General features: G+C 37.9%; 2 protein-coding genes, 1 long non-coding RNA gene and 1 pseudogene across 6 annotated transcripts in view; 1 reads left to right on the top strand and 3 right to left on the bottom strand.

Moving 5' to 3' along the window:
* Positions 1–25,494, bottom strand: part of LOC113678045 (replication factor C subunit 1-like) — a 249,540-nt gene that overhangs the window by 136,608 nt on the left and 87,438 nt on the right. Inside the window, exons 2-5 of one of the 4 annotated variants that reach the window (XM_089184563.1) lie at positions 24,257–24,290; positions 23,742–23,815; positions 23,239–23,410; positions 22,492–22,766 (exon numbers count right to left, since the gene is read on the bottom strand). The exons of 2 other annotated variants lie outside the window; for them this stretch is intronic. In XM_089184563.1, coding sequence (XP_089040689.1) covers positions 22,492–22,547 — 56 coding nt within the window. In that variant the 5' untranslated portion in view covers positions 22,548–22,766; positions 23,239–23,410; positions 23,742–23,815; positions 24,257–24,290. Of the gene's footprint in view, positions 1–22,491; positions 22,968–23,238; positions 23,411–23,741; positions 23,816–24,256; positions 24,291–25,494 lie in introns of those variants that run through there. One more of the 4 variants, XM_089184566.1, reaches the window with a different exon arrangement.
* LOC113664672 (stimulated by retinoic acid gene 6 protein-like) lies at positions 111–2,042 on the top strand. Its single transcript, XM_089199846.1, has 4 exons — positions 111–196; positions 732–895; positions 1,276–1,392; positions 2,035–2,042. The coding sequence occupies exons 1-4, from the start codon at positions 117–119 to the stop codon at positions 2,040–2,042; spliced, it is 369 nt and encodes a 122-aa protein (XP_089055972.1). The 5' UTR covers positions 111–116.
* LOC149051597 (uncharacterized) lies at positions 7,435–16,159 on the bottom strand (annotated as a pseudogene).
* On the bottom strand, positions 19,430–22,483 carry LOC149051598 (uncharacterized). Its single transcript, XR_016180961.1, has 3 exons — positions 21,415–22,483; positions 20,439–20,586; positions 19,430–19,723 (listed from the first exon to the last, which is right to left on the bottom strand). It is a non-coding gene; the product is annotated as an uncharacterized LOC149051598 (long non-coding RNA).

Here is a 25,494-nt window from a genome sequence, read left to right on the forward strand (position 1 = left end):
AATTATAATCATAATTTCATAATTATTGTGAGACTTGAAGGCTTTTCGAAAGACGCAATCTAGTACTCATGGAATGTTTTTTTTACAGACCCATTTTGGCCTCAGCTATTTTTCTGATGTTGTTCCGGTTGTTTCTAACACATTTCGTCTTTCGTGACTCGACTTATCCAAACATCACTGTCACAATTGATAATAGGTATTGTTGTACATCAGTCTGATGTCTAGTTTCTTTCTCAAATTTTGTTACGACTACAGACCGAACTGGACTCCGCTCGTTCCTATTTGGCTGCTGATGACCAATGGCGCAGCAAATTTTATTATTGTGTTAATTGTATACGTTATATGCTATTGTATGTTTAATGGTCAACTCACGCCTCGCCGAGAGAACATTCAATACAAAGCTGCGATAGATTAATTGAACGTCGACGCAAAAACTCGCCGACAGAGACGTCTCTAATAGGAATATTTTTGGCATGTATCTACATTCTTATGGTTGTTTGGGTGTTTATTGTTGTTATTCATTTTGTTGTGGTGGTAATGGGTGTTGTTGGTTTTGTTGCTGTGATGGTTATTGTTGTTGCTGTAGTTGTGGTTGTTGGTTTGTTGTGTGTTGTACTGGTTGCATCCAGGTTAAGTAATTCTCCTAGATTCACATCTTGCTTATGGGTCACTTAAAATATTCAGCCCGTATCGTGTACACTTTATTTTTGGTGTCTTTCTCTCTCTTTCAGGCGGCTATTCTTCATCATGACGTACTTTTTCTTCTTCTACAACATAATTCCTGAACTTCTCTCTGCTTCTATGCGAATTCTAAAGGGCATGCTTTTAGGAGTGATTTCCATCTCTCGTATCGATCGAACATCACTGGTGCAGGGTTTCCAGGCTTGGGACAAAGGTACGTAGAACGCACCCAGTACAAGCAATTTATAAGTGGCAGAGGCTATGTGAAGTGAGATATACAACATACAGACCTATTCTGCTGCCAAGTTGCTAACTATTTCCTAAGACAGCTTTTAACCAATTAATTAATGTCTTTAAGACTTCAGCGTCGAAAGGAAGGTCGAGCAGAAATTCTTTAGTGACAAGATCCAACAAATTGCCCAGAACGCAGCAAACGGTAGTGGCTTCGTAGCGATTCGTAATAGCTTCACGTCTAATTGTTCGAGAGCCTTGCACGAGATTTATAGAGTTCTCATTATGCTAACTAGAGCATAACCTATGGGATCCTTGACAACCTTCGGCTCTCACTTCAAAGTTTCTTAATTTTCTTTCTAGCTTTTGTCGCATACCTTGGTTTTGTGACTGTGCTGGTTGCCCACAGACAACCCGTGATGCTGGTGTTCTGTCAGTTGCTTATTGACAGACAAAAAGATCATCAGCTCCCGGAAGAACGTAAGTAAACTGTCTCCAGAACTCAGGTACTCAGCAACCAATCAGAATACTAGAAATGATCTTTTCACGGAGGACAAGAAATACATAATTTTCTTTTGTTAAGCGTCGTTATTAGTGTGAAATCCTGGAAAATTAGGCAGAAAACGTACCCCATTCCCCAAGTCAGATTTGATAAAAAATGGGTAACATTGAGAAGAAACTTACGATGCGAGCTATGTTCGGTTTGTTTCTATTCATTTCATATCCATTCTTTGGTCACGCGGGAATATTGAAAGTTAGCCTTTCTTTTTTGCCACTTTGCACAGTTTTTTGAGTAACTAAAACGTATCTCACCGACAGTTACTTTTCAAGCCGACCTTTAAAAAAGTGATTGCATTCTGGGTGATATAGGACAGTTTTAACGCTTTTCATTAGGAGAAAAAGAAACATCCCTACGTGTGTAACCTTTTTTTCACCTTGAGTCTAAAGTGCTTAAGTATTTCGTTCTTAACGTTAAAATTAGTTTTCAAGTACCGTGTTTCAAGGCATCTATTTTGTCGCCGGATCTCCGACAGAGCCTGTATATTGTAGGTTTGGCATCGAGGCAGGACGCTCTGAAACTTTGTAATATTTGTTTTAAATGACTTTTCGTTGCCATTCCAGAACAATAGTGAAGGAAAAAAAGACATTTTGTCTCCCCTCTTACTCAAAGTACGAAAGAAATTTCTCTCTTTTGGCCTATTTTCTCTATTGCTATGATTCCTTTGTTGTCATGAACTAATTTTTTGAAGGTTAATTAACTTGAAATACTCGACAAAGTCCCTCCAGATCTCGTCCAAACCTTTCAAACGCAGCTTATATTGCCGTTCCTCTCTTTTTGTCTTTCAGGCCCCGTCAGCCGCGCATGTCTCAAAAGGCTGTCAACCGCTGGTTCCTGGCCGTGACTCTCCTACGCAACCCATCTTTTATCAAGTACCGCCGCTAAGACCGCCATTTAACGGCATCTGTTGTGACTTTTGAAAGCGTCAACTTTGACGTTCCAGTGTAAAACTTTGAGACTAACTCAGAAGGAAGCACACTGTTCTTTCTTTGTGGTTCCATTTTCCGGAGATCTGCTATAGCTTGGGGTAAAGGTCTCCCTCGTTTGTTACCACAGTATAATACAGTCTGTATCTGGGTGTTGTTGTTGTAGTAGTTGTTGTTGTTGTAGTTGTGGTTTTTGTTTTTTTGTATTTTAAATTTTTTTGAGTCAAAATGTAACTCCCGTAATGAAAGCTACTCTAAATTCTGGGCTAAACTTTATTAAACACGTAGATTGTGGTAGAGAAATGAGCAAGGAAGCACACAAAGTACTATTGAAAAACAATTTAAAATTGTGGATTTTTATTGCTGGCTTCGGAAATGGGAATTATATTATCTGGCAAACATGGAGAGGCAAATGGTAACAACCCGAACAGGCCGATGGGACTAAGTCAAGGATGACCAAGGATGAAAAGCGGTGAAAGTGACAGAGCTTAACAGGAAAAAAAAAATTCGCGAATTTAACAGCCAACCGCTTAATACAGGTTCGACTATTCATTCCGAATAAGACAATCAGCCGACGTGAAGAGCTCTATTCACCAATGTGGTATATGCTAAAAAACCACTATAAGTGTAAATGTTTCTTTTCAAGCTAGAGTTGGAAAGTCGATTCCCGAGTTGATACACGTGCAGGCGATAATCACCAAACCAACAGCCCACGCAAAAAGCACTATTCACCTGTGTGGTATATACTCAAAACCGCTGTGAGATGGGTAGATGGAGAAGGGCTATTGTGGATTTTTATTGCTGGCTTTGGAAATGGGAATTATTTTATCTGGCAAACATGGAGAGGCAAATGGTAACATTTGCAATTTAAGATGAGTTTTTTTGTGAGTCTATTTCTCTGTAAACGATAATGGGTTCTAAATATTGATTAATCCTCTTTGGTACATTTGAATTTGATGGGTTTTTTTTTAAAGATAATATATCAGGTATTGGAAAGTAATACATACAAAAAGAGCAAGCGGTTTATGTTAGGCTTAAAGCCAAGTATATAGGAAGGAAAAAAAGAGAAAAATAATAGATAAATATTGCGGTTTGCTTAGGCGTTTTAAGCGGAAGTTTTTTGGTTTTTGTTTTTCGTTTGTTTGTTTGTTTGGTTTTTGTTGTTGTCGTTGTTTTTTTCCTTTAACTATTATGAAAGTAAGAAAAGTAAAAATTGGCGCACGATACCAAATAATGTTGTGAATTATTGAGGTCCGTGATTAGGGGAAACCCTTGGGAAGGATGGTGTGGGTTTGGAACTGAGGAGCAAAGAACTAGCGGCAAGAAAGAATACGTAGTTGACAGACAGCTGTGAGCATTAGCCACACGAGTGTTTTGGCGAAGGCCGATTTCTTTCACACTTGCGAATGTATTCATATACAATTAGCGAACTCCAACGTCGTGGAGACCTCTGATCTTTCTCGAAAAAAACTTAGCGGAAGTGGAAAGTGAGGAGGAAGTGAAATATTGGATTGGTGGGACCACTGACGAAACCGGATTTCATTCAATTTTGTTTGCTCGTTTTTATCCGCGCGGGGATCCCGGTTGAATTCCCGCTGGCTCCCTGGTACAAATCTCCTCACCGGCATCCCGAGAGAGATCCCGACAGGTGTCCCGTGGGAATCTCGGCGTGAACTTGCGAAAATACCAGCGTACACTCCAGAGGGTAATGACATTAAGGAACTCGTCTTTTTTGTCTCATAACTAACCATTTAATTCTTTCACAAATTCACGAGGACGGCACAATCGAGCAACCGTTTTTAACCCGTAACTGAGTGTTATAACAGAGTGTTATCATCGTTTAATACAGGTCACCAAGAAAAGACAAGAAAACAACATTTTGTACCATAATTTATCATTTCTCTTTCAAGTGAAGCATATTTTAAAAAATGGCTTCAAAATGTATCGAATAACATCAACAAAACGATGATGCAGCGTAAAAACAGAACGATTAATAAGAATTCTAACGGCCAGACCTCTTGGTAATTACTAAGGAAATGATTTGCGTAATTTTCTTATGTATTATTTGTTAGATACAAACAGTCCTGAGAAGAAAGATAATCTGCAATGCGTTGAGGATATTTGAACTCTAAATACTAACATTGATTTTAGGAGACAAACATGGAATAAATTTTACTTCAGAGACAATTCGTAGTTTTATTCGAGTGATTCCGCCCTAAGTGACCGTTCCATACAACCCGAACAGGCCGATGGGACTCAGTCAAGGATGACCACAACCGCTTAATAGAGACCACCGCTAAAAAGTGGTGAAAGTCACAATGCATAAGAGGAAAAAATTCGGGAATTTTACAACCGACCTCTTAATACAGGTTCGACTATTAATTCTGAATTAGCCAATCAGCCCACGCGAAGAGCTCTGTTGTGGTATATACTAAAGACCGCTGTAGGGTGGATAGACGGAGTTGAGTTATGTAGCACGAGGAGAAAATTTAAGAAGAAGAAAGAAGCCTAAGTCTATCAATTTCTCAGGGAGATTCTTATCTTTACCTTCTGAAATCGTAGCTCTAAGATTCTTGAGAATCCGTCCGGAGATGCTACTCATGAAACCACGTAGCTGTTTACACTCCCAACCCGGGGGGATAAACGGACCATCGACTCATCCTTCCCCCTTCCCATGGATCTTTTTTTTTTTTTAAATGATTGTAATATATGCTATCGTCAGTAGAGATGTTCTGCTGAAACATTTACGTTGTCGCAGTTTTTTTAGATCTCCCAGTTTAATCCTCGCCTCCAGGATTTTTGCACGGCTTGTTTTTCCCTAAAAGGTCTAATTCCGAATTCGAATTGAAAATGCCACCCTCTTAAACCGTTTTCATTTCACATCTTGCATATTTCTCAGTCGAGGGTCTCCATAGGGTTAACCGTTAGCCGTAAATCGGTCAAAAAACTAGCTGTTAGGCGTAAAAATTGACAGATTTTAACCCTTAGTTACAGCAAAAATTAACCTTAGAAATCTTTCCTTCCTACAAAGTGTTAATTTGTGTTATTTTGAGTTAACCGCAGCAGAAAAATGGCCAAAATTTAAACCGTTAGCCGCAAGAAGTTCTCCTCGGTCGACCCTCTTCAGTTCTAAGTAAGTTAAGCTGTTTTAGTTAAGTTTACAACCGTGGAAAAAAAATTCATCAATATTTTCTACACTCGAGGAACCACACCGACCTAGGGTACCCATGATGAGGACTCTTTCTATAAATGGAGTAAAGCATCATCTCCCAAAGTGAAAGGTAATTTCTTTTTCCTTGCCTCTTCAAAGATATATGACAAAACATCATGTCGCTTTACATGCTTACAGAAGCGCGTCGCGTGACATCCTAAGGAACGGCTGCCAATGAAACTAGTAGTTATAAAATCTGAAAAAAAATCGAGGTCTTTATCTTATTTAATAACTCTATCCAAAGAGATGGGCAATAGTTGAGCGAACTAGACACAGGTGCGCTCACTACTTCAAACGACAAGATGTAACAAAACATCATATCTGTCGCATAACGTGCTAAAGAAGTGCGCCGAGATGGATATTAGCAGTTATAGAGTCAGAAAACATCGAAGTTTATCTCTCATTCTGTAAACCTATTCAAAGAAATGAGCAAAAGTTATTAAGCGAATAAGACTTAGGCGCGCTCACTACTTCAAACGACAAGAAATGGCTTATGCAGGTTGATGCAGAAATTTTCTTCCCTTTGTCATTGATTTCCTCTTCCATTCTAACAAAAAACCAAGCGACTTGTTTCATTGTTTGACATTTAAAAGTTAGTTTATTGTACTTAGATAATAAGTAAACAATCTAATCGGAGAAACTAAATGAAATCATTTGGCTCCAACTTTCTAGCTCGTTCTGAGCTTCTTTTAATGCTGTGTACGCCGGTAACTAAAATTAAGATAAAACTTCTCGTTTTGCCTTCGGACGATTAGTTTAAAAAATATACTTAAAATGCATCGATCGTCTTGTAAAAAAGAACACAATTTATTGCATTCAAAATTAAAGGAGAAATCTCAGAAAATTAACTAATACCAAGACTAAATCCTTGCCATTACGGCCAAAATCTGTCATTTTAGGTCCAGATAAACCGAATTCTGATCAGCAGAAACTAACTTTAAGTACCAATTACTGGGTACAAATCATCGAAAAGTTACTCACAATTCCCATCCGACATAAACTAAGATAATCGAGCAATCGGACAACTGATTATTTTCCAATTTCCATGGAAATTCTCCACACACGCACATGGCTGTAACAGCTTTACATCACTCATGAGAAAAAAACCGATTGAGTAAAAGTCTAAAAAACTCTGGAAACGTTTTCAAGACTTCAACCTCGACGCAAATGCAACGCCCAATTAGTAGGTAATACATAGATTAAAAATTAACTTTTGTATAGATACTCATGATAATTTCAAGACATTATGTGAAAAAAACCAGTAGTTTCAGCTGACCATAAAAGATCAAGCTCTTAAGAGCAGTTCAGACAAGGAAAAAGTCAACTTTTGAATCAATGAAAATCCGTTCTCTTGTTAAACTTGACTTTAGTCGCCTTTTGGTTCTTCCTGCTTTGAAAAGAAGACTCTTGACAAATATTTAATCGGTAGCTTACTGGTTTATGGTCCAAATATCAGCGTTTGCGGGTATTCTAAAACTCCTTGGGGCTCCAATGCTCACTGCCTTAACTGAAAAATAAAAGAATCTAAGTTTAGGAAGGATAGTTGAGTTGCCATAAAATATTTCATAGCACATGAAACGATACATTGCACAAAAGGATTGTTTTAAAAGAAATTTGCTTTTTTACTCCTATCAGGTTTCCTAAAAAGAATATCATCATCGTAAACGTGTCCTCTTGATTTTACTGCATCTCAACTTGCCGGAGCAAAAACTAAATATCGTAACCCAACTGAAAGGAAAATAACACGCAAGTATCATTGCTCATAGATAAGCTATAATTACGATTTAAGGTAACTTTGTATTAAATAGAATGTATAAACAGAATATTTACTTGTTTCGGCTTCTGATATCCTTGACATCCAGGTTGACATCATCACCAATGAGTACAAATGGTGCCCAGTAAATCACCTCCTTGAACTCTTCAATTTCTCTCATACACTTCATGGCCTGATTGAGAGCTTCACTTGCTTTCTTGCCTTTGGCAAGTGCATCGTAGAAGAAACTCATGAACTCCAGGGTTCCCTCGTCGCCAATCGCCCACAAGGTTACTACAACAGATCTAGCACCGGCACCCAAAAGTGCACGCGCCATGCCCACCACACCCTCTGCCATGACTTCCCCACGAGCAGTGTGACAGCAGCTAAGTACAACCAGACGAGCTCGCAACCCAGCTTCTATGACATCTTTCATCGTCAGTAGATAGTCTTCCTCATGCGGCTGAGGGTTTTCTCTTGTGGTGTTTGGCGCTAGGATAACTTCTCCAGTTTCCATTTTACCGTGTGCTGCTATGTGAACTAAGGCCACTGATGATATTCGTTTTAAAACTTCATGTTTTGTTGCCATTTCTCCAGTGAGGGGGGGAACATTGAGGATACGTCCGATCATTTCCACTTCTTCCCTTGCTCCTGGAAGTTGTTCCAAACGTCTTCCCTGATAGATGATATCTTTGAAACATGGGTCGCCGACAAGCAATGTACCAGTCTTGATGTGAAAGTCAGCTGGACAATCATGAATTAGTTGCAACGTCGTCAGAGAGGGAAGCACACGAATTGTGCAAGAATCACTCAGATATGATGACTTGGAGTCCAGCAACGCTGCATAAGGTACAAGGCAAAATGGCCCCTCAGGAACGAATGTTATCTCGTTGCCTTCGATCAGGTCAGCAATAGGAGCAACGATAATGTCATGCAGCTTCTTTAAAGCACTTGATTGGGAGTGCCTCACATCAACTCGGATCACATCATTGGCCTTTTCCTCTTCTGTCGGCGAATCAGGAGGAAGATTTTCGATTTTAACAGTATCTCTTTCACGGATCTCCTTCAGAGTAGTTTCGTTCAGCAGCTGGATGAAACGTTCCAATTCATCCTCAAACTTATAATCGTTGACGTGTACCTTTTTCATCTGGATGTTATCTTCACTGAGGCAAACCCAGAAGTAAACGCATGGTCCATTAATAGCTATGAAAACTGTGCTCGATGTAACGCACCTCAGAGAAATGTGGGATGCGCCTTTCGTTAAAGAATCTCCAGGCTGATATTTTGTGGTCATGAGATCTCTCAGAGCTTGAGCACGTCCTTTCTCTGTGGCAAGAAGAGCCTTTAGAGCTTGACCTCGTTTGAGATTTATACGCCACAAACCTTTGTATGCTATTTGGTAAAGATTACGATAAGTAATCTTCCACTGATCGTTGAGTTGAAGACTGGCCCTGATATCATCATACAATTCTACACTTGAGTAAAAATAGTCAAAGGCCATCATGAGATTTCCTTGGCACTCAAAATGGTTTCCAAGGGAACAGAGTGAGCACGCCACTCCAGGCTTGTCTCCCACTTCTTTAGCAATTTCTAGATGACGTTGATGGTACTTGATGGCTGTTTTGAACTCTCCTAGACTGCGATAAGCGTTGCCGAGATTGCCATAACTTTTTCCCTCTACGGCCTTGTCTCCCACTTCTTGAGCGATTTCTAGAGTGCGTTGATAGTAATCCATTGCTGTTTTGAACTGTCGTAGAACTTGATAATCGTTGCCGAGATTGCAATAACTTGCTCCCTCTCCGGCCTTGTCTCCCACTTCTTTAGAAATTTCTAGACATTGTTGATGGTACTCGATGGCTGTTTTGAACTTTCTTAGCCTTCAATAAGCGTTGCCGAGATTGCCATAGCTTTTTCCCTCTCCGGCCTTGTCTCCCACTTCTTTAGCAATTTCTAGATGACGTTGATGGTACTTGATGGCTGTTTTGAACTCTCCTAGACTGTCATAAGCGTTGCCGAGATTGCCATAACTTGCTCCCTCTCCGGCCTTGTCTCCCACTTCTTTAGCAATTTCTAGATGACGTTGATGGTACTTGATGGCTGTTTTGAACTCTCCTAGACTGCGATAAGCGTTGCCGAGATTGCAATAACTTTTTCCCTCTCCGGCCTTGTCTCCCACTTCTTTAGCAATTTCTAGATGACGTTGATGGTACTTGATGGCTGTTTTGAACTCTCCTAGACTGTCATAAGCGTTGCCGAGATTGCCATAACTTGTTCCCTCTCCGGCCTTGTCTCCCACTTCTTTAGCAATTTCTAGATCACGTTGATGGTACTTGATGGCTGTTTTGAACTCTCCTAGACCTTGATAAGCGTTGCCGAGATTGCAATAACTTTTTCCCTCTCCGGCCTTGTCTCCCACTTCTTTAGCAATTTCTAGATGACGTTGATGGTACTTGATGGCTGTTTTGAACTCTCCTAGACCTTGATAAGCGTTGCCGAGATTGCAATAACTTTTTCCCTCTCCGGCCTTGTCTCCCACTTCTTTAGCAATTTCTAGATCACGTTGATGGTACTTGATGGCTGTTTTGAACTCTCCTAGACTGCGATAAGCGTTGCCGAGATTGCCATAACTTCTTCCCTCTCCGGCCTTGTCTTCCACTTCTTTAGCAATTTCTAGATCACGTTGATGGTACTTGATGGCTGTTTTGAACTCTCCTAGACCTTGATAAGCGTTGCCGAGATTGCAATAACTTTTTCCCTCTCCGGCCTTGTCTCCCACTTCTTTAGCAATTTCTAGACATTGTTGATGGTACTTGATGGCTGTTTTGAACTCTCCTAGACCTTGATAAGCGTTGCCGAGATTGCCATAACTTTTTCCCTCTCCGGCCTTGTCTCCCACTTCTTTAGCAATTTCTAGATGACGTTGATGGTACTTGATGGCTGTTTTGAACTCTCCTAGACTGCGATAAGCGTTGCCGAGATTGCAATAACTTTTTCCGTCTCCGGCCTTGTCTCCCACTTCTTTAGCAATTTCTAGATGACGTTGATGGTACTTGATGGCTGTTTTGAACTCTCCTAGACTGCGATAAGCGTTGCCGAGACTGCAATAACTTTTTCCCTCTCCGGCCTTGTCTCCCACTTCTTTAGCAATTTCTAGATCACGTTGATGGTACTTGATGGCTGTTTTGAACTCTCCTAGACTGCGATAAGCGTTGCCGAGATTGCCATAACTTCTTCCCTCTCCGGCCTTGTCTTCCACTTCTTTAGCAATTTCTAGATCACGTTGATGGTACTTGATGGCTGTTTTGAACTCTCCTAGACCTTGATAAGCGTTGCCGAGATTGCAATAACTTTTTCCCTCTCCGGCCTTGTCTCCCACTTCTTTAGCAATTTCTAGACATTGTTGATGGTACTTGATGGCTGTTTTGAACTCTCCTAGACCTTGATAAGCGTTGCCGAGATTGCAATAACTTTTTCCCTCTCCGGCCTTGTCTCCCACTTCTTTAGCAATTTCTAGATCACGTTGATGGTACTTGATGGCTGTTTTGAACTCTCCTAGACTGCGATAAGCGATGCCCAGATTGCCATAACTTCTTCCCTCTCCGGCCTTGTCTCCCACTTCTTTAGCAATTTCTAGATGACGTTGATGGTACTTGATGGCTGTTTTGAACTCTCCTAGACCTTGATAAGCGTTGCCGAGATTGCAATAACTTTTTCCCTCTCCGGCCTTGTCTCCCACTTCTTTAGCAATTTCTAGACATTGTTGATGGTACTTGATGGCTGTTTTGAACTCTCCTAGACTGTCATAAGCGTTGCCGAGATTGCAATAACTTTTTCCCTCTCCGGCCTTGTCTCCCACTTCTTTAGCAATTTCTAGACATTGCTGATGGTACTTGATGGCTGTTTTGAACTCTTCTAGACTGTCATAAGCGTTGCCGAGATTTCCATAACTTGCTCCCTCTCCGGCCTTGTCTCCCACTTCTTTAGCAATTTCTAGATGACGTTGATGGTACTTGATGGCTGTTTTGAACTCTCCTAGACCTTTATAAGCGTTGCCGAGATTGCCATAACTTGCTCCCTCTCTGGCCTTGTCTTCCACTTCTTTAGCAATTTCTAGATGAAGTTGATGGTACTCGATTGCTGTATCGAACTGTGCAGCATTATGGTAAGTACATCTGAGACTAGCATAAGTGTTTGCTTTGACCTTTAGTTCAGTATTCGATTTCCTTTTTAATTGAAGCAGACGTTCGTTATTGTTGTCAATCTTAAAACGTGTCAAGGGTAACTATATCATGAGCGGATTTGCGAACATACAATGGAAATATGTTTTAAAAATAATGAGAGTGTTGGATAAAACCTTAAAATTGGAATGATAATTCGAGTGTGGTTTTCTTGAAGAGATTTGATTCCAAGTTATTCGAGAGTGTTAGCTAGTTCTGAAGCGCATTTATTAATTTAGATTCGGCCGAAATGGTGATGCTCGTCTCAAGACAAAAACGAGGGGCATTTAGCAGAAACTCTGGGAATTAGTTAATATGGCCTCTTCTTTTAAGTAAAGTTTCGTCGAACAATCGAAAGAACTCCTTAATAATATTTTAGCTTCTTTAAACTGCTCAGTGCAGTATAAGAGAACATGGCTTGCATTATGTGTAGAAGAATCTGCCTGGAACGTATTTTTTTATTCTTGAAATATTATTCGCATTGCATCTCGTATCACGCTGGAAACATTCGTTAAAGGATACGGTCAATCCCATATGCAACCAGCTCCTTGCTTCTTTATACCAGCAAAGTTCGACACAAGCTCTGGCTCCTGAAAAGGAGAGAATAACTGGTGGTGCGAGGTAATTTATCACTGTTAAGGTATAAACGTATTGATAAAATGGACTTAATTTTTCATTTAGCTGGGAACAAAAATTGTGATATTGAAGGAAATTTGAACTTGTGGAAGAACTCAAAATGAACAATAAGGAACTAATACAAAGCGGCTACCAATTAAGCTTCAATTTATGATGATAACGACGAATTTATCTCGCGCATTCTTTCTTTTAATGTGCTGTTATGCACTTTTCAGCATTTTTCGGGGAAGTTTTCGGGAAGACTGCATTGAGCAGTTTAACTCTTGATAGGGAATCTTTCAGGTGCTTCTTTTTCGGGTTTTGTAACGTCCCCTGCTAATAGTTACAGAGAAGATTTAGGAAACGGGGCTCACAGTTTTCCGTCCATATCCGTGACAAGAATATCAAACCATTTGCAGATGTCACAGCTTAGGCGGCAGCACATTGCCCTCAGATATTTAAGACTCAGGGTGATGGTCCGGTCCAAGGCTTGAACCCTCGACCTCCGGCGCTCTACAACGTGAACTAACCAGGCAGCGGTATTTGAGAGCTTATTGACATTTTCTTATGCTTTATATCCACATAACAGACATTGACACACCAGATACAATTGACACTTGGAGTGCAGTTACCACACAATCCTCTTTTGACGAAATCAGAGAATAAAATTTTGATGGCTTATGTCTGAAAAACCTACCTTTCTTAATAGCTTTGATGAAAGTGGGTTCCAATTGAACAGCAACTGTTGCATCATCCAGACATTCCATGTAGTTTGCTATGAGATTCAGGAAATGAGGTTTAAAAAAGTTGTCATCCAATGAAATTGCAGTAAAGAAGCCTGAAAAATTACAATTGCTTAAATTGTAGTCTAATAACGAGAATCATTTCTTTTCTTAATTTTCATCCACTAAAGGGGGATTCATGTATTTGTGCTTTTCCTCTGCTGTTGCTCAACTTCTTTCTTTTCTTGATGCAGATTGTGTATTCCGCTATCTTGTAACGCTGCATGAGAGATTTATATATTTAGAAATGAAATTGTTACCCAAACGGAAATGAGCTGTTGCCCTGTTACTGTAAAGCTTGGCGTTGAGTCGTTTATCTTTGCAGTTCACTTGAAGTCCTTCCGTGTAAGAGTTTATCGCGTTATTAGCTTCTCCTTGTCTGTATTCTTTGTTACCTTCCTCGAGACATACTTTCGCTATCCCTGAAAACATACCGTTTTAATGATTTAGTAATGATTTAGTAATGAGTAATACGACCCTTGACCGATGATGCAAACTTTATACTTCCAAACAAAATTTTAGGTTAAAGGAACTTAGAGCTATGAAAAACGAAAAATTAGAAAAGTTTAATATCTGTACACTTTGTTTGTGTGCAAGCTGTTAAGAGTCTGGGCTGCAGCTTGGCTATTACCAGTTCAAGTTTCCCGGTTTACATTTAGGTCGAGAGGCTTTCACAAACTCCTTTTACAACTGGCTTACGTTTTCCAAAATATCAAAAATTTTACCGGGAGCTCCTATTTCAACTCAACTTTGTTTACAATCGCACTTCAGAAGAGTTTATCTTTGCTCTTTGTTTGTTTAAAAATATACACATGTTCTATTAGAGGTTTTAGCTGTAGCTTGGCTGTAAGCAAATCAAGTCTGTTCGGTTTACATTTAGATAGAGAGATTTTCCAAAAACCCTTTTACACCTGGGTTACGTTTTCCCAAATATCAAGTTAGAATATAAAACCCCATAGTTAGTGCATGAAGCAGAGCAAAGCCAGGAACGAAAAAGTTAAAACTTGTGAATGTTCTGTTAAAAAAAAAAACATCGCGCTGAGAGTGACCAGGGTTCGTGCCAACTGGAGAAATTTGATTGGGAAAGTACTGCTTTCCCGCGAAGTGCCATTTTGCCTGTTGTGAAAGTCAGGGGTTCTACATTTTGTTGACTGGTGGTTTATAGCGTGGGCCTGGTGTTAACATAACTGTCTAACAAGGCGTGAAATATTTAGAAGACCAAAACAGGCGATACGGCCGAGAAAAAATGCCTCCTCTTCGCTGTAGAATTCTCAAATTGAGTAAAATTTCTGCCAAACATGCATTGAACAATAACGGACAAACAGGCGTTAGCATAACTTTTAGTCAAATACTTTCTTCGTGGCGGCCTCAAAAAGTTATCCGTTTGCCAATTTTTTCAGCCAACAGCTCTCTCTCGCCGAAAACGACTTTCACATTAAAAATGACCAAATTTTGAGTATCTTCAAATTCAAAAGGAAAATACTTCTACTTCGCAAATATTATTCATTTTAGGTGAAAATTGTAGCTACATCTTTAATCTTTAAAACGCCGTGCGTTGATTTGGAAGGAAGCACTTCTAAAACTCAGAAAACTGAGTTATACAAAGCCTAGTGGGCCAAGTTTGACCCATTCTTCTCTAATTTAGGGCTCTTCAAAGCGAAGTCGCGTTCAAATTTGCCGCTTTGTGGCTTGTAGATAATTAATGATGTCATCGTATTCTGCTCCATTGGATCGAGCAATGTATTATTTTTTTGTTTCGTTTTTATTTTACTGGTAACAAAGTTTGAAATTTGAAGATATTTTGCTGCTTCAAAAACTCATTCACAAAACATACGTAAATTTTGATGTAAATAGGACAAAAAAACTTCACTGGGACGTCTTTCAAACAATCTTACTTCACCTGGTTTTCTCACCTCTTAAAGGGTCATTGTATACATCCAGTTCAGCGTCACTTGACGTAACTTGACTTTCCTCTGTTGCTGAAATTACCGAGCAGATATTTAAACTTTGTTAGTGATCACAACTATGTGCAATTACAACTAGCGTTCTATACTGACTTATTTACTGGATTCCGTAAAAACCTTCAAGTCGAAGTAATTTTAAAAATTGTGCACCGGAATTAAGATATACTTAATTAACAAACTGTGCAAAATTACCACAACGAAGTCTTTCCCTGTTGCTTTTTCTTACCTGTGGCTGGAAACTCATTTTTCACCTCCAGTTCTTCTCCCGTTGTTGGGAGGTTGCTTTCTGCCATTGCTAGAAATAAAAGTGAATCGATTGTACTGCGCTACATTGTTTAAAATCAAAAGAGGAGACTCAGATGAAAGTAACCTAAAGAAAACATTTTATACTTAATCATAGAGGAAGATTGAAAATCTCAAAGTTTCCTCCGTCACGCTATTGTAATTGCGTGACAGCTCCAGTTAAGTTCTGCGGGTTGTGTCATGTTTGTTTGTTTGTTTTCGTAGTCTCATCTGTTGAAAAGTCGTTCAAGGCTGTCCCTTATCAAAATGCGTGAATTGCAATAAACAACCTTGTTGTACCCGGTAGGCATGGATCAAAAATAATGCAATAAAAGACCAATTCCTCTGCTATTTATACGTTAAGGTAGGACCCGCGAGCGAGCAGGAAAGCTGTGCTCTGATCGGCTACCCAAGAGTGCAAAATGTTTATTCTTTAGATTCCCACTTTGATTCCCCACAGAAGGAAAAAAAGAAATGCTTGTAGCCTGTTGACTACCTCGTATAATTTCATAACTAAACAATATATTTTTGTCCTATGAATAAAAGCTTTTCCAGCATTTTTGGCTAAAACACAGGTCACAGATTCGTCCTAAATGAAAACAAAACAAAACAAAAATCACAACGAAACTCGAAGATTTATTTGGTACTTCCATAATGCATGAATATATTTTGTCATCGTGTGATACATCCTTTGATCCGTTGCTGACGAAGCCTTCGTCTCGGTCCCGGCTTAAAATATAGTGAGGGAAATTGGCCAATGTACAGCCTTCTTAGGCTCACACTTGTTCAGTAATACACACGCATACATGAGATATTAGATAACCGCGCGTGGATACGAATTTTACCATCTAGTGTTCATGACATCTTTTACTCCTTCAAATAGATAATTCAATTCAAGCGGATAAATTCGTATCGATAGGCCAACATGTATCATCCATTTTATTCAAAAGATATTGATTAAAAATTTGCATCAAATATGATTTTTTAAATAGGGGCATCGATTAAAGAGATCCGTTACACCGAAACTCAGCTCGCCGAAAAATCAATTCAATTTCGGACATTGTAATACAACAGTTTCTCATTACAAGAACTATTTTCTTCAAAAAAGAATTGAATTCAGCTTCAGACAAAAAATACAATTGAAAAAAAAACAGCCCACATGGAAGGTAAAACTGTCATGTTGATAAATCCGGTTGTAATGACGATATTGATACCTTTATATGTGAAGATATAAATGGTACATTTACAGAGTGCGGTGGAGATGTCACGTTTTGGAAACTGAACCATATTACCGTTATTATTACTATATATCGCGAATGTTACCATATCAAAAGAAACGTCGGGATTATGTAATTTTTTTCAACCTCGAGCTTTGTTACAAACTTACAAAGAGATATTTGCTGATTTTGATATTGACGAGAGCTCTAATTATATACGTCACGTTATCTAGCTTTGTCACATGCTCGTCACGCGCTTCTGCCGCATAATCATCACGCACAGTTAAACCTTTAACTTCAGTGATCTAATTGTTAATTCTCCCCTCTAGCTGCTACATGTTTCATTTCAAAGTAGATACAGAAATTTGGTGTTAGTTCAAAGATAACGAATTCTACCTGATAAAACTTTGAGAATTCTCATTGCCTGTTTGCTGGATAATGTATTGATATTAGTTTAAGGCTTTAGGAAATTGCATCGCGTGCAGACTATTAAACCAGTCAAATGAGAGAAACCATTGAAATATCTTCACATCTGATAACAATAAACCGGGAAATTCGACTGAAATTAAACTTGATTGTTTTCAGCCGCAAGAAAAATAAGATTGCGATCTTCCATTATAAATAACATGAGCTCTACAGCTCTGATCAGTTACAGAATGAAAATTGATTTGTACCTGTTAAACTGTTATCCTCTGAATCCTTCTATTCTCCAGACGATGTCATTTGTTAATTCTACATGCCTGAAAATATCAAAATAATATTTTGCTTTACAACAATTCGATGAATAAATGAAGGTAACATATTTACGAGTTTGAAAAATGTAACCTCATCTAATGCCCAGTATTGTGCTTGTATTTTTGTCTGTTTGTTTTTTTTATTCTTTTTATGATTACTGCTTGTTTACATGTTTCTCCATGGCGATTAATTATTTCTGTGATTTATATTCAGTTCTTTCTCTTTCAGTGCAAAACACTCGCATCCGCAAAACCCCTTTTCTTGTCTGAGCAGGACATGTTACACTCTGCCGTAACTGAATCGATAGGGGTGAATTCACAGCGTGAGTTATATTGTACCAATGCAATTTCTCTTCAAGTGATCAACTCGATATATCCCTCGTTCAATATGATACACATTTGTTTTTGGTCATCTTCCTATTAGCGTTACAGTTCTCTCAAATTTTCATTTTCCGCTCTCACCATGCCAACTTCTAAAAGTTTCTAAAAGTAATAACGGTAAGCTTTTTTCTTGTAAATAACTCCCGCCAATTGCGCCCTAAATATTTTTGCAGTCAAAAGCGTAGGTGTCCGGTGTATCACTAGAGGGAGATACAAAGCTAAAGAAACCACATCAATAATATGTATTCTTTGTGTAAATTTTTTCCAATTTTCTTGTCTTTCGATTATAATATGCTACATATTTCTTCATTATCTTTCCTCACCTGAAGATTACTTGCAATAAATTTAACTCCAATAAAGTTCTTTTGCAAGAAAAAAACTTGACTTCTTGTTGTATCTAGAGAAAAGCATAGTTAAATCGTTTCGCGTCTTGGAAAGAATTAAAGCGAATACCGTAAGTACTCTTCTTAAAAAAAAATATCCGAGGAAGATATTAAAAATTTTTTTAAATCTGTGTACTCCATGCATCTTTGTGTGCAGAAACCCTCTGTGTATCTTATAAGAATTTTATGAATAAATTGTTACTGAACCAGTTGTCTTTAAGTTTGAAGAGAAATCTGAGGCCGTAGCTCTCTGTCTCTTTGAGCTCTAGAATTGTCAGCCGAGTTTGGATGCAGTAAGCGAGGCCATAAATAAATGTCTAACAGTTCGTACAGACAAGTGACGCACATGATACTGGAATCAGAAATGCCGCAGCTTCGTAAATCCCTCGTGGGAAGATAATTAAGCTACCTCAAGGTCTGGTATGTTTATCTACATGTCAGCATTGATATTTAATCTGTCGTTTAACTTAATCTGACGGATAGGGTTTTTTTTCGGTCGTCGGTTAAAAATTATATTTTCCTTTGTCACGAAAGAGCTTGAAATTTCCTTTCTATCGTTATGTATTTTAAGACATGAAAATTTTGACATTGATGATCTGAGCAGTATGCGGAATGATCCTCTATTTATCCACCGTATGTCATGGCTCATTAACGAGAAATTTATTGCTATATGTGAGAACTTCAGATTGTAAAATCCCATGGTCGAAGATTCGATCCTGCGTTCGTGACGAGTAAACAAGATCGATATTTCTTTCTTTCGTCTCACGCTTCAAATTATTTCTATTTGTATCTTTAGTCAATACCCGTTTATCTCATTCACTGCATTAGGTCGCTATTAACTTATTCTGTCCTCACCTTAACTCCTGTGAAAATGTGATTTGCCCCACAAGTGTGTAACAAAACGGTGCACTTGGTAACACCAGCAGTATTGAAGAAGCTGAATATGAGCTCATCGAACTCGAAATAGAAAATCGTGTCATTGCTTATTTCGTGATCCATGATTCTATTTTGTAGCGATGCTGTTTCACTATTTATACGCCAAGTTTGGACAGGGCCTCATATTACATTTTTTCAACTTTTTATTTTCATTAATTCGAAGTATAGCTCAATGACATAAACATGCTATTTTTTTATAATTATTTTTTTCTGATGTGATGGTCGTTAAACCATCGCCTGCTTAAGGTGATCGAAGGGCGCTGGACTGCCATACGAGAGGTCTTGAAAGGACTGGGGAGAATGAGAAACACACTTACTGAAAGCATGTGAAGGAAATTTTCTTATTAAAGATGCAGGCGATTTTTCGGCCTGGAAACTTCACGAATGTTTTAGGAAAATTTGACCAGTAGAGCTGTAATTCGACGGGTGAGTGAAAAGAAATGACATAAGGCGAAATTTAGCAAAAAGTTACTGTATAGCGAATACGACTAAAAATACAAGGAAAAATGACATCTGAAATCTAATAAATTAACTAGAGAGGAAAATCAGTTTAGTAAGACTGGAGAATTCATGAAGTATCTTTAATAATATCAAAGTCATTCCAAATCATACAGAAATTTGACAACCTGTCAGAAAGCCATCCATGGTTTTATTGTTCAGTGACTGAGAAATGTGTTCTTCCAAGGTCTTTTTGCTTCGTGTGTCACTGGCATTCATTTCAATGTACGTAAAACCCAGCTCTTCACAAACCAGGATACATGTAGCTGTTGTTGTTTTTCCAACTCCTGGGGAACCGGACAGAAGAGCTGCCATAAAGGACGACCCACCTTGGTCTTTGTTGTAAAAGAAAGCTGTGCAAAATAAAAAGGTTTAAAACTGTGATTCCAGTACTAACATACTAGCTACTGTATAAGTGACTGTCGAGTAAAATAAATTCATAAAATTTCATAAGTTACAGCTGTTTAACAAATTGTATCTCTGAATGTGGGAATTAAGAAACAATCTGGATTCAATGTGAAAGGTATTTAGCCAACAGCTAGACGACATTTGCATTACAACTCAATTTAAGGTCTTATGTAATATATCTGTTGATTAAGGTTAGGTTCATCCACTGAACCCTTTTACTTCAAACAGCTCACTAGTACTTCTTACTGTCTGCCATAAAATTTTTATGATTTGGATAATTTGGTATTGGATCAACTAATTATCCCCAGATTGATATTTTTCTATATTCTCATTACTTGTCTGATTGATATTGTACTGATATTGTAAGGAGAAATCCTGTCTTGGTCACTCATGTGAGATAAAGAGTTAGAGGTAAAGTCAGCACAAGAGCCACAGTTCTAACCTTGCCTATGCTTATGTTAATTTCAGTAGCATCAGGTGACTAGGAGAATTGCTACTCCCCCCCCCCCCCTAGAAAGGTCCCCCTATCTGGTTACAACCCAAACTTTTTCATCTGCTTTCTCTGACAGTTTGCCTGAACTGTTTGTATACTTGCCTGAAGAGAAGTTACATGTACATGTATTTGAGGGAAAAGCATCTTGACAATCAATGTGTACTCACATTTAGAGGCTGGTTTCTTTCTATTCTTTTCCCAGTCTCTCAACCCAGTTCATCAGCTTTCTCATGCTGCTCTCATCACCCTGCTGACCAATAATCTGCTTCACTGCCCAAGGCTGATATTTGTCTACCCATAACAGACTTGGTTCTCCTGCACAAAAAAAAAATTACCTTTACTGTCAAAATCTTATGTAGATTAAAAAAATAAAGCAATAAAAAAAAAAGAAAACTGTACTTTCTTGTAACTCAATTTAAGTAACACAAACAAGTCTACAGGTAGAAGTACAGTAAAATGATCCAACAGATGAACCTAAAGGTGGAATTTAGAGTAGTGGTAAAACTGACAGGTGGGTGACTGGACAGAGGAGAACAAGGAGAATAAGTGACAGATAGAAAGACAGTAATTGGAAGAATGAACATACACAAAAGAGCAGACAGACAGACAGACAGACTGAGTGACACTGTAAATTAAGTAGATGGAAGAAGGGAAATGAGGATTAACAATTATGGGATCAGTTGCACAAAAAAAGCAACTACAAAAACAACAACAACAAAGAAACCACAGGTTTCTTGCCAAGTAATGTTTAGCTATTCAAGGAAGGAAATAAAACCTTAAACCAGTTAAGGGTCTCTTAACAAAGAAACATTTAACAAACTCCACAGTATAAGTTTATGCTCATAGGAAAAAAAAAAAAAAAAAAAAAAAAAAAAGAAACTCTTTTAGAGGCCAACAACAAAAAGAAAATGATAGATTTCCACCATGGTAAATTTCTCAGTTCTTGTTAGTTTTCTATACAGACTTACAAATCGTCAATGAATTGTGTTAATTTATGCAAATTTGTGGCAAGTTTCCCAAGTGTTTTTGCTAGAAGCTGCACCCAGATTTGTTATAAAAATTTAGGGAAAGGGTGCAGCTAATACTATGTTTATGTTCACAGTTCTTTTTTCTTCCTCTTTTGAGCTGTGCATTACAATGTACCTTGGAAAGTTTACTCTTCCCAGGATCCCGTCCCATGATGACTTGACTCTTTTTCTTACTCACTGATTGGGTAACTTTTCCACCATATCTTTGAATCAAATCTGCTGCCTCCTCTCTCTCGGCGCTTTCCAAGATTCCCGTAATAAGAAACGTCAGTCCATCCAAACAGTTTTCTGCTTCCTAAAAATTATATTATTACGTGCATGCATAATTCAAGATGAGCAGACAAATAATTAATTCTTCCCTTGAAGGCCTCTTAATACTGTCCACACTGAAAAGTTATAAATGGTGAAAAATGAAAAAAACTCTGTAGATACACTATGAACATTTGGAATCAATGTCAGCATCTGCGCACCCACCCCTCCCCTAACCCAAAAACTGTCAACTGCTTACAAGTAAGGGTTAATGTTGTATTAGGGGAGGGGTAGGTAGGCAGTTTCTCAGATACTGACATTGAACCAACATTTGAACAACAACTGAGAGTAAAAGGATAAAATACATTTTTTTTGTTTAACCCTTTAACTCCCATGAGTGACCAAGACAGAACTTCTCCTTACAATATCAATACAATATCATGCAGACAAGTGATAAGAATAAATAATCAAGCAGGGGATTATTAGTTGATCCAAGACCAAATTCTCCAAACTAACATTACAAGAATTGTATGACAGACAGTAAGGAGAATTACTATTGACATCTCAGAAGTAAAAGGGTTAATCAAAGCACGCATTTCACAATTTTTTCGTGTAAACTGTATCTACAGATTTTCCAAATAAGCCTTAATTCTAATAATCTTCATTTTCCTTTGTCTTGCATCTCTCAATAAAATTTGAAAGGATGGAAAACAAACCATAAAGAGCTTTGAGAGATAATAATAATTTAACTACTGTAAGAAATTAACATGTAACTTCTCCTGAGAATATCCATAGATTATCCAGCAAACATATAATGAGGATACTAAAACTTATCAAGTGCATGTAGTTGTTATAATGATCTAACAACAAACTCTCATTATTTATTTACAGAAAGCAGCTAGAGGGGAGAATTAACAATCAGATCTTGGTCTTTGAAACCTACCTGAGGGATTTCCTTTGAATCAAGTGCCCTAGGACCATCTCTTGCCATAAAACCATGGTAGCCAGATTTTTTCTTTTCCGATGAGGGTGGAACTTCAATCACTTCCTCTGATTTTGACACCTTGGTGTTCCTTGGGTTGGAGTTTCCTTACTAACATCTTTTTTTCCTTTTTCAGAGTAACAGTTTTCTTTGGACTTGGTTTTGAGTCTTTAAATGGAGTTTCTGGAAGTGTGGCAGCTTTGGCAGCCAGATTGCTGGCAGGAGTTGGGTACTTCCTGAAATGTCCATGGATAAAATTTGAAGTGAATAAAAGTTACATGTATATCAAATATTCTAACAGCAAAGAGTTGTCCTCACAAGGCAAGAGTTGTCCCAAATAGGAATGTTGATAATTAAAGACACTGCTGCTTTGAAAAATGGAGACAAAGTGGTAACATCTCCTGAATTGTCAAAGTTAAAATCACCAAGAATCTACCTAAAAGTTTTGTCACTATTGTTACTGCTTTTGTATAAATTCTAGGTAAAGTAATGGCAGTATTTTGAGTAGTGTTAGTATTGTAAGTAACGTTTTGTTGCAAGTATTGTTAGTAATGTGTCATAGTAGGACAGGTTTACATACAGTACCTTACACATGCAATCATATCAGATCCAATTCATTCTAGTATCAGGGTAGCTGGTTCAATTAAGTATTAATAGTAATGATTAATTTTGCAACAATAAAGTATGGTAATCAAAAGGCTTACAAACCTTTTTCTTCTCAGGGGAAGGCTTTTAACCTCATACTTTGATTCTGAGAAGTCTTCCTTTCTTTTCTTTGATGGTTGCTCTGTTGTGTGATGGTTGACATTCCCATTTTCTCTTCCTTCTTTTTCTCTCCCATTTTTATACTCTTCTTTTCTATTCACTTTGGGTCAGATGTCTGTGGGAAATGAAAACAAAGAAAATGATTGATGGTTCAACAGGGAATTAAGGGATGATCATTTTGTAGGCTTAAAGCTCTGGATCAAGCTGAAAATTTGCACTCTTAAGAGTGATCAATTTTCTAATTTCTCACAATAATACCAATTCACAGTCAACTGAGCAGCAATGTGATGAGAACTCTTTTTAACCTAAAACTGTAAATCTTATAAAAATTAAAAATATACTTGTAAAAAAAGATGAATCACAATTCCCATAAAGATAAAGTCTCCACATCACCTTTCATGTAAAAAGTATGGCGTAGCCTCAATAAGTCGACATAATTTCCTTACCTGAGTCCAAACTGATTGGTCTTCTATTTTTCTTAGCTTTTGAACTCTCCTCCTTCTTTACTGATGTGGCTTTTCTGAAAATGCATGAAAGAGAACCAGGTTCTGAATACAACCTGACATCAGTATGCATATTCTCCATACTGTTCTCTATGCATTTTCTAAGGTGCTGACAAGGAGAATTTGTTTAATAATCAAGAGCTTGTATAGTTGGTGACCATTTCCCTGATTCTTGATCCAGGGGTGATACTAGGGTCCAACGGTTTAACCCTCCTAAGATCTGATTGCTATTTCTCCCCTCTAGCTGCTACACATTTCCTTCTAAATTAGTTATGAGAGCTTGGTGCTAGATCAAGATAGTGGCTTCTACCTGATAAGTTTAAATATTTTCATTACCTGTTTGCTGAATAATGTGTAGATTATTATAGGGAGAGGTTTCATGTTAATCACTTCTGAGAGTTAAAGGATTAACTACAGCTGTATGAAAGGGAACAAAATTCAAGAAACAAATCACATACCTGATTTTTGGAGGAAGAGGATCTTCATCAGAAACTAAAATAGATGTAAAATTAATTTAGAAATAGGGTCAGGACATCATTGTGATGTTGTATGTATAATTATGTGAATCTTTTTACACCCTGTTTCCTTAATAATGCAAATTGCAGTGGGAATTGACAAGAAAACTGTATAGCACAACTACCTAGCTGACATGTACATTGAAACCATTAAAACCAATACAGAGGTATAACAGTTTGTGTAGAGTCTCAACATCTGTTCCTTTCAAAACTGTTGGTGTTCACCCTAAAACATTACCTGAGTCAATAATGTTTTTTCCTTTCTTCTTCTTCTTCTGATTTATTTTTGGTTTTTGTTTTCAGGCAATGTCATCATCTTCACTGCTTGATAAACTCTGACCAGCAAATTAACAATTACACATTAATTTTTTATTCACACAGATATGAGATAAATTCACTTCTTTGGACCTAACAATAAAACTGGATAAGATCAAGGGGAGGTGTTGTTCCTTGGAGCACAGCTTCCTTACAAGACTTTATCTTCCAGCTCAGAAAATCAAGAGAAGACACCAGGTGTAGAAACCAATCTCCCTCCTTAAGCCCCAGTCCATGCAACTCTCCATATAAGTTTGACTTTTACACGGATCATGCAAATAAAAAAGGTGTGAGCTTGAGTTAAAAGGTAATTGCAAGTACACTGTTATACCAGCCATATTCCAAAATCATCAGGTAAATTGCTCTTTCGTCTAGTGACCCATGTTTCATATATTATTAGTGTTGTCTATGTTGTACATATTTCATGTTACAGTACTGCTGTACTTGTATTTCCTGTGTTATTTCCAATCTTGTAATTAGTCATTCTGTTCTTGATGTATTATGTTTGTAATACTTTACTTAGAAATCACTAGCAATGGCATGTAAATAGAAGAGTTCAGTCCAGTCATCAGGAAATTAAACTTATCTAAAATTTATTGCTGGCACATTGGTTACACCAGGCTTGTGGAAAAAAGAGTTTGAGTAAGGTGAAGTTTCAATGTTTCTTTATCAATCACCTTTCAAGTTAATCAAAAATTTCATTTTTCCTTCAGTCTGATTAAATGAAAGATTAACTAGTACTTGTCAAAATTTGCAGAAGTGAAAGCTGCAGTTTGAACAAATTTTTAGGGAATGCTTAAGTCCTGGATATTTCGAACTTAAGGGAAATTTAGGTAGCAGTGTATCACATCACGCTGTTTAACCCT

This window comes from Pocillopora damicornis, chromosome 1, assembly GCF_964200805.1.
Source record: "Pocillopora damicornis chromosome 1, jaPocDami1.2, whole genome shotgun sequence".
NCBI classification, from domain to species: domain Eukaryota; kingdom Metazoa; phylum Cnidaria; class Anthozoa; order Scleractinia; family Pocilloporidae; genus Pocillopora; species Pocillopora damicornis.

What these genes read in the sequence shown, in the direction of transcription:
- LOC113664672 (XM_089199846.1), top strand. Translation starts at nt 117, where the DNA reads ATGTTGTTCCGGTTGTTTCTAACACATTTCGTCTTTCGTGACTCGACT. An exon ending in ACTGTCACAATTGATAATAG is followed by an intron (nt 197 to 731) that starts GTATTGTTGTAC and finishes TCTCTCTTTCAG; the next exon opens with GCGGCTATTCTTCATCATGA. An exon ending in TTTCCAGGCTTGGGACAAAG is followed by an intron (nt 896 to 1,275) that starts GTACGTAGAACG and finishes TTTTCTTTCTAG; the next exon opens with CTTTTGTCGCATACCTTGGT.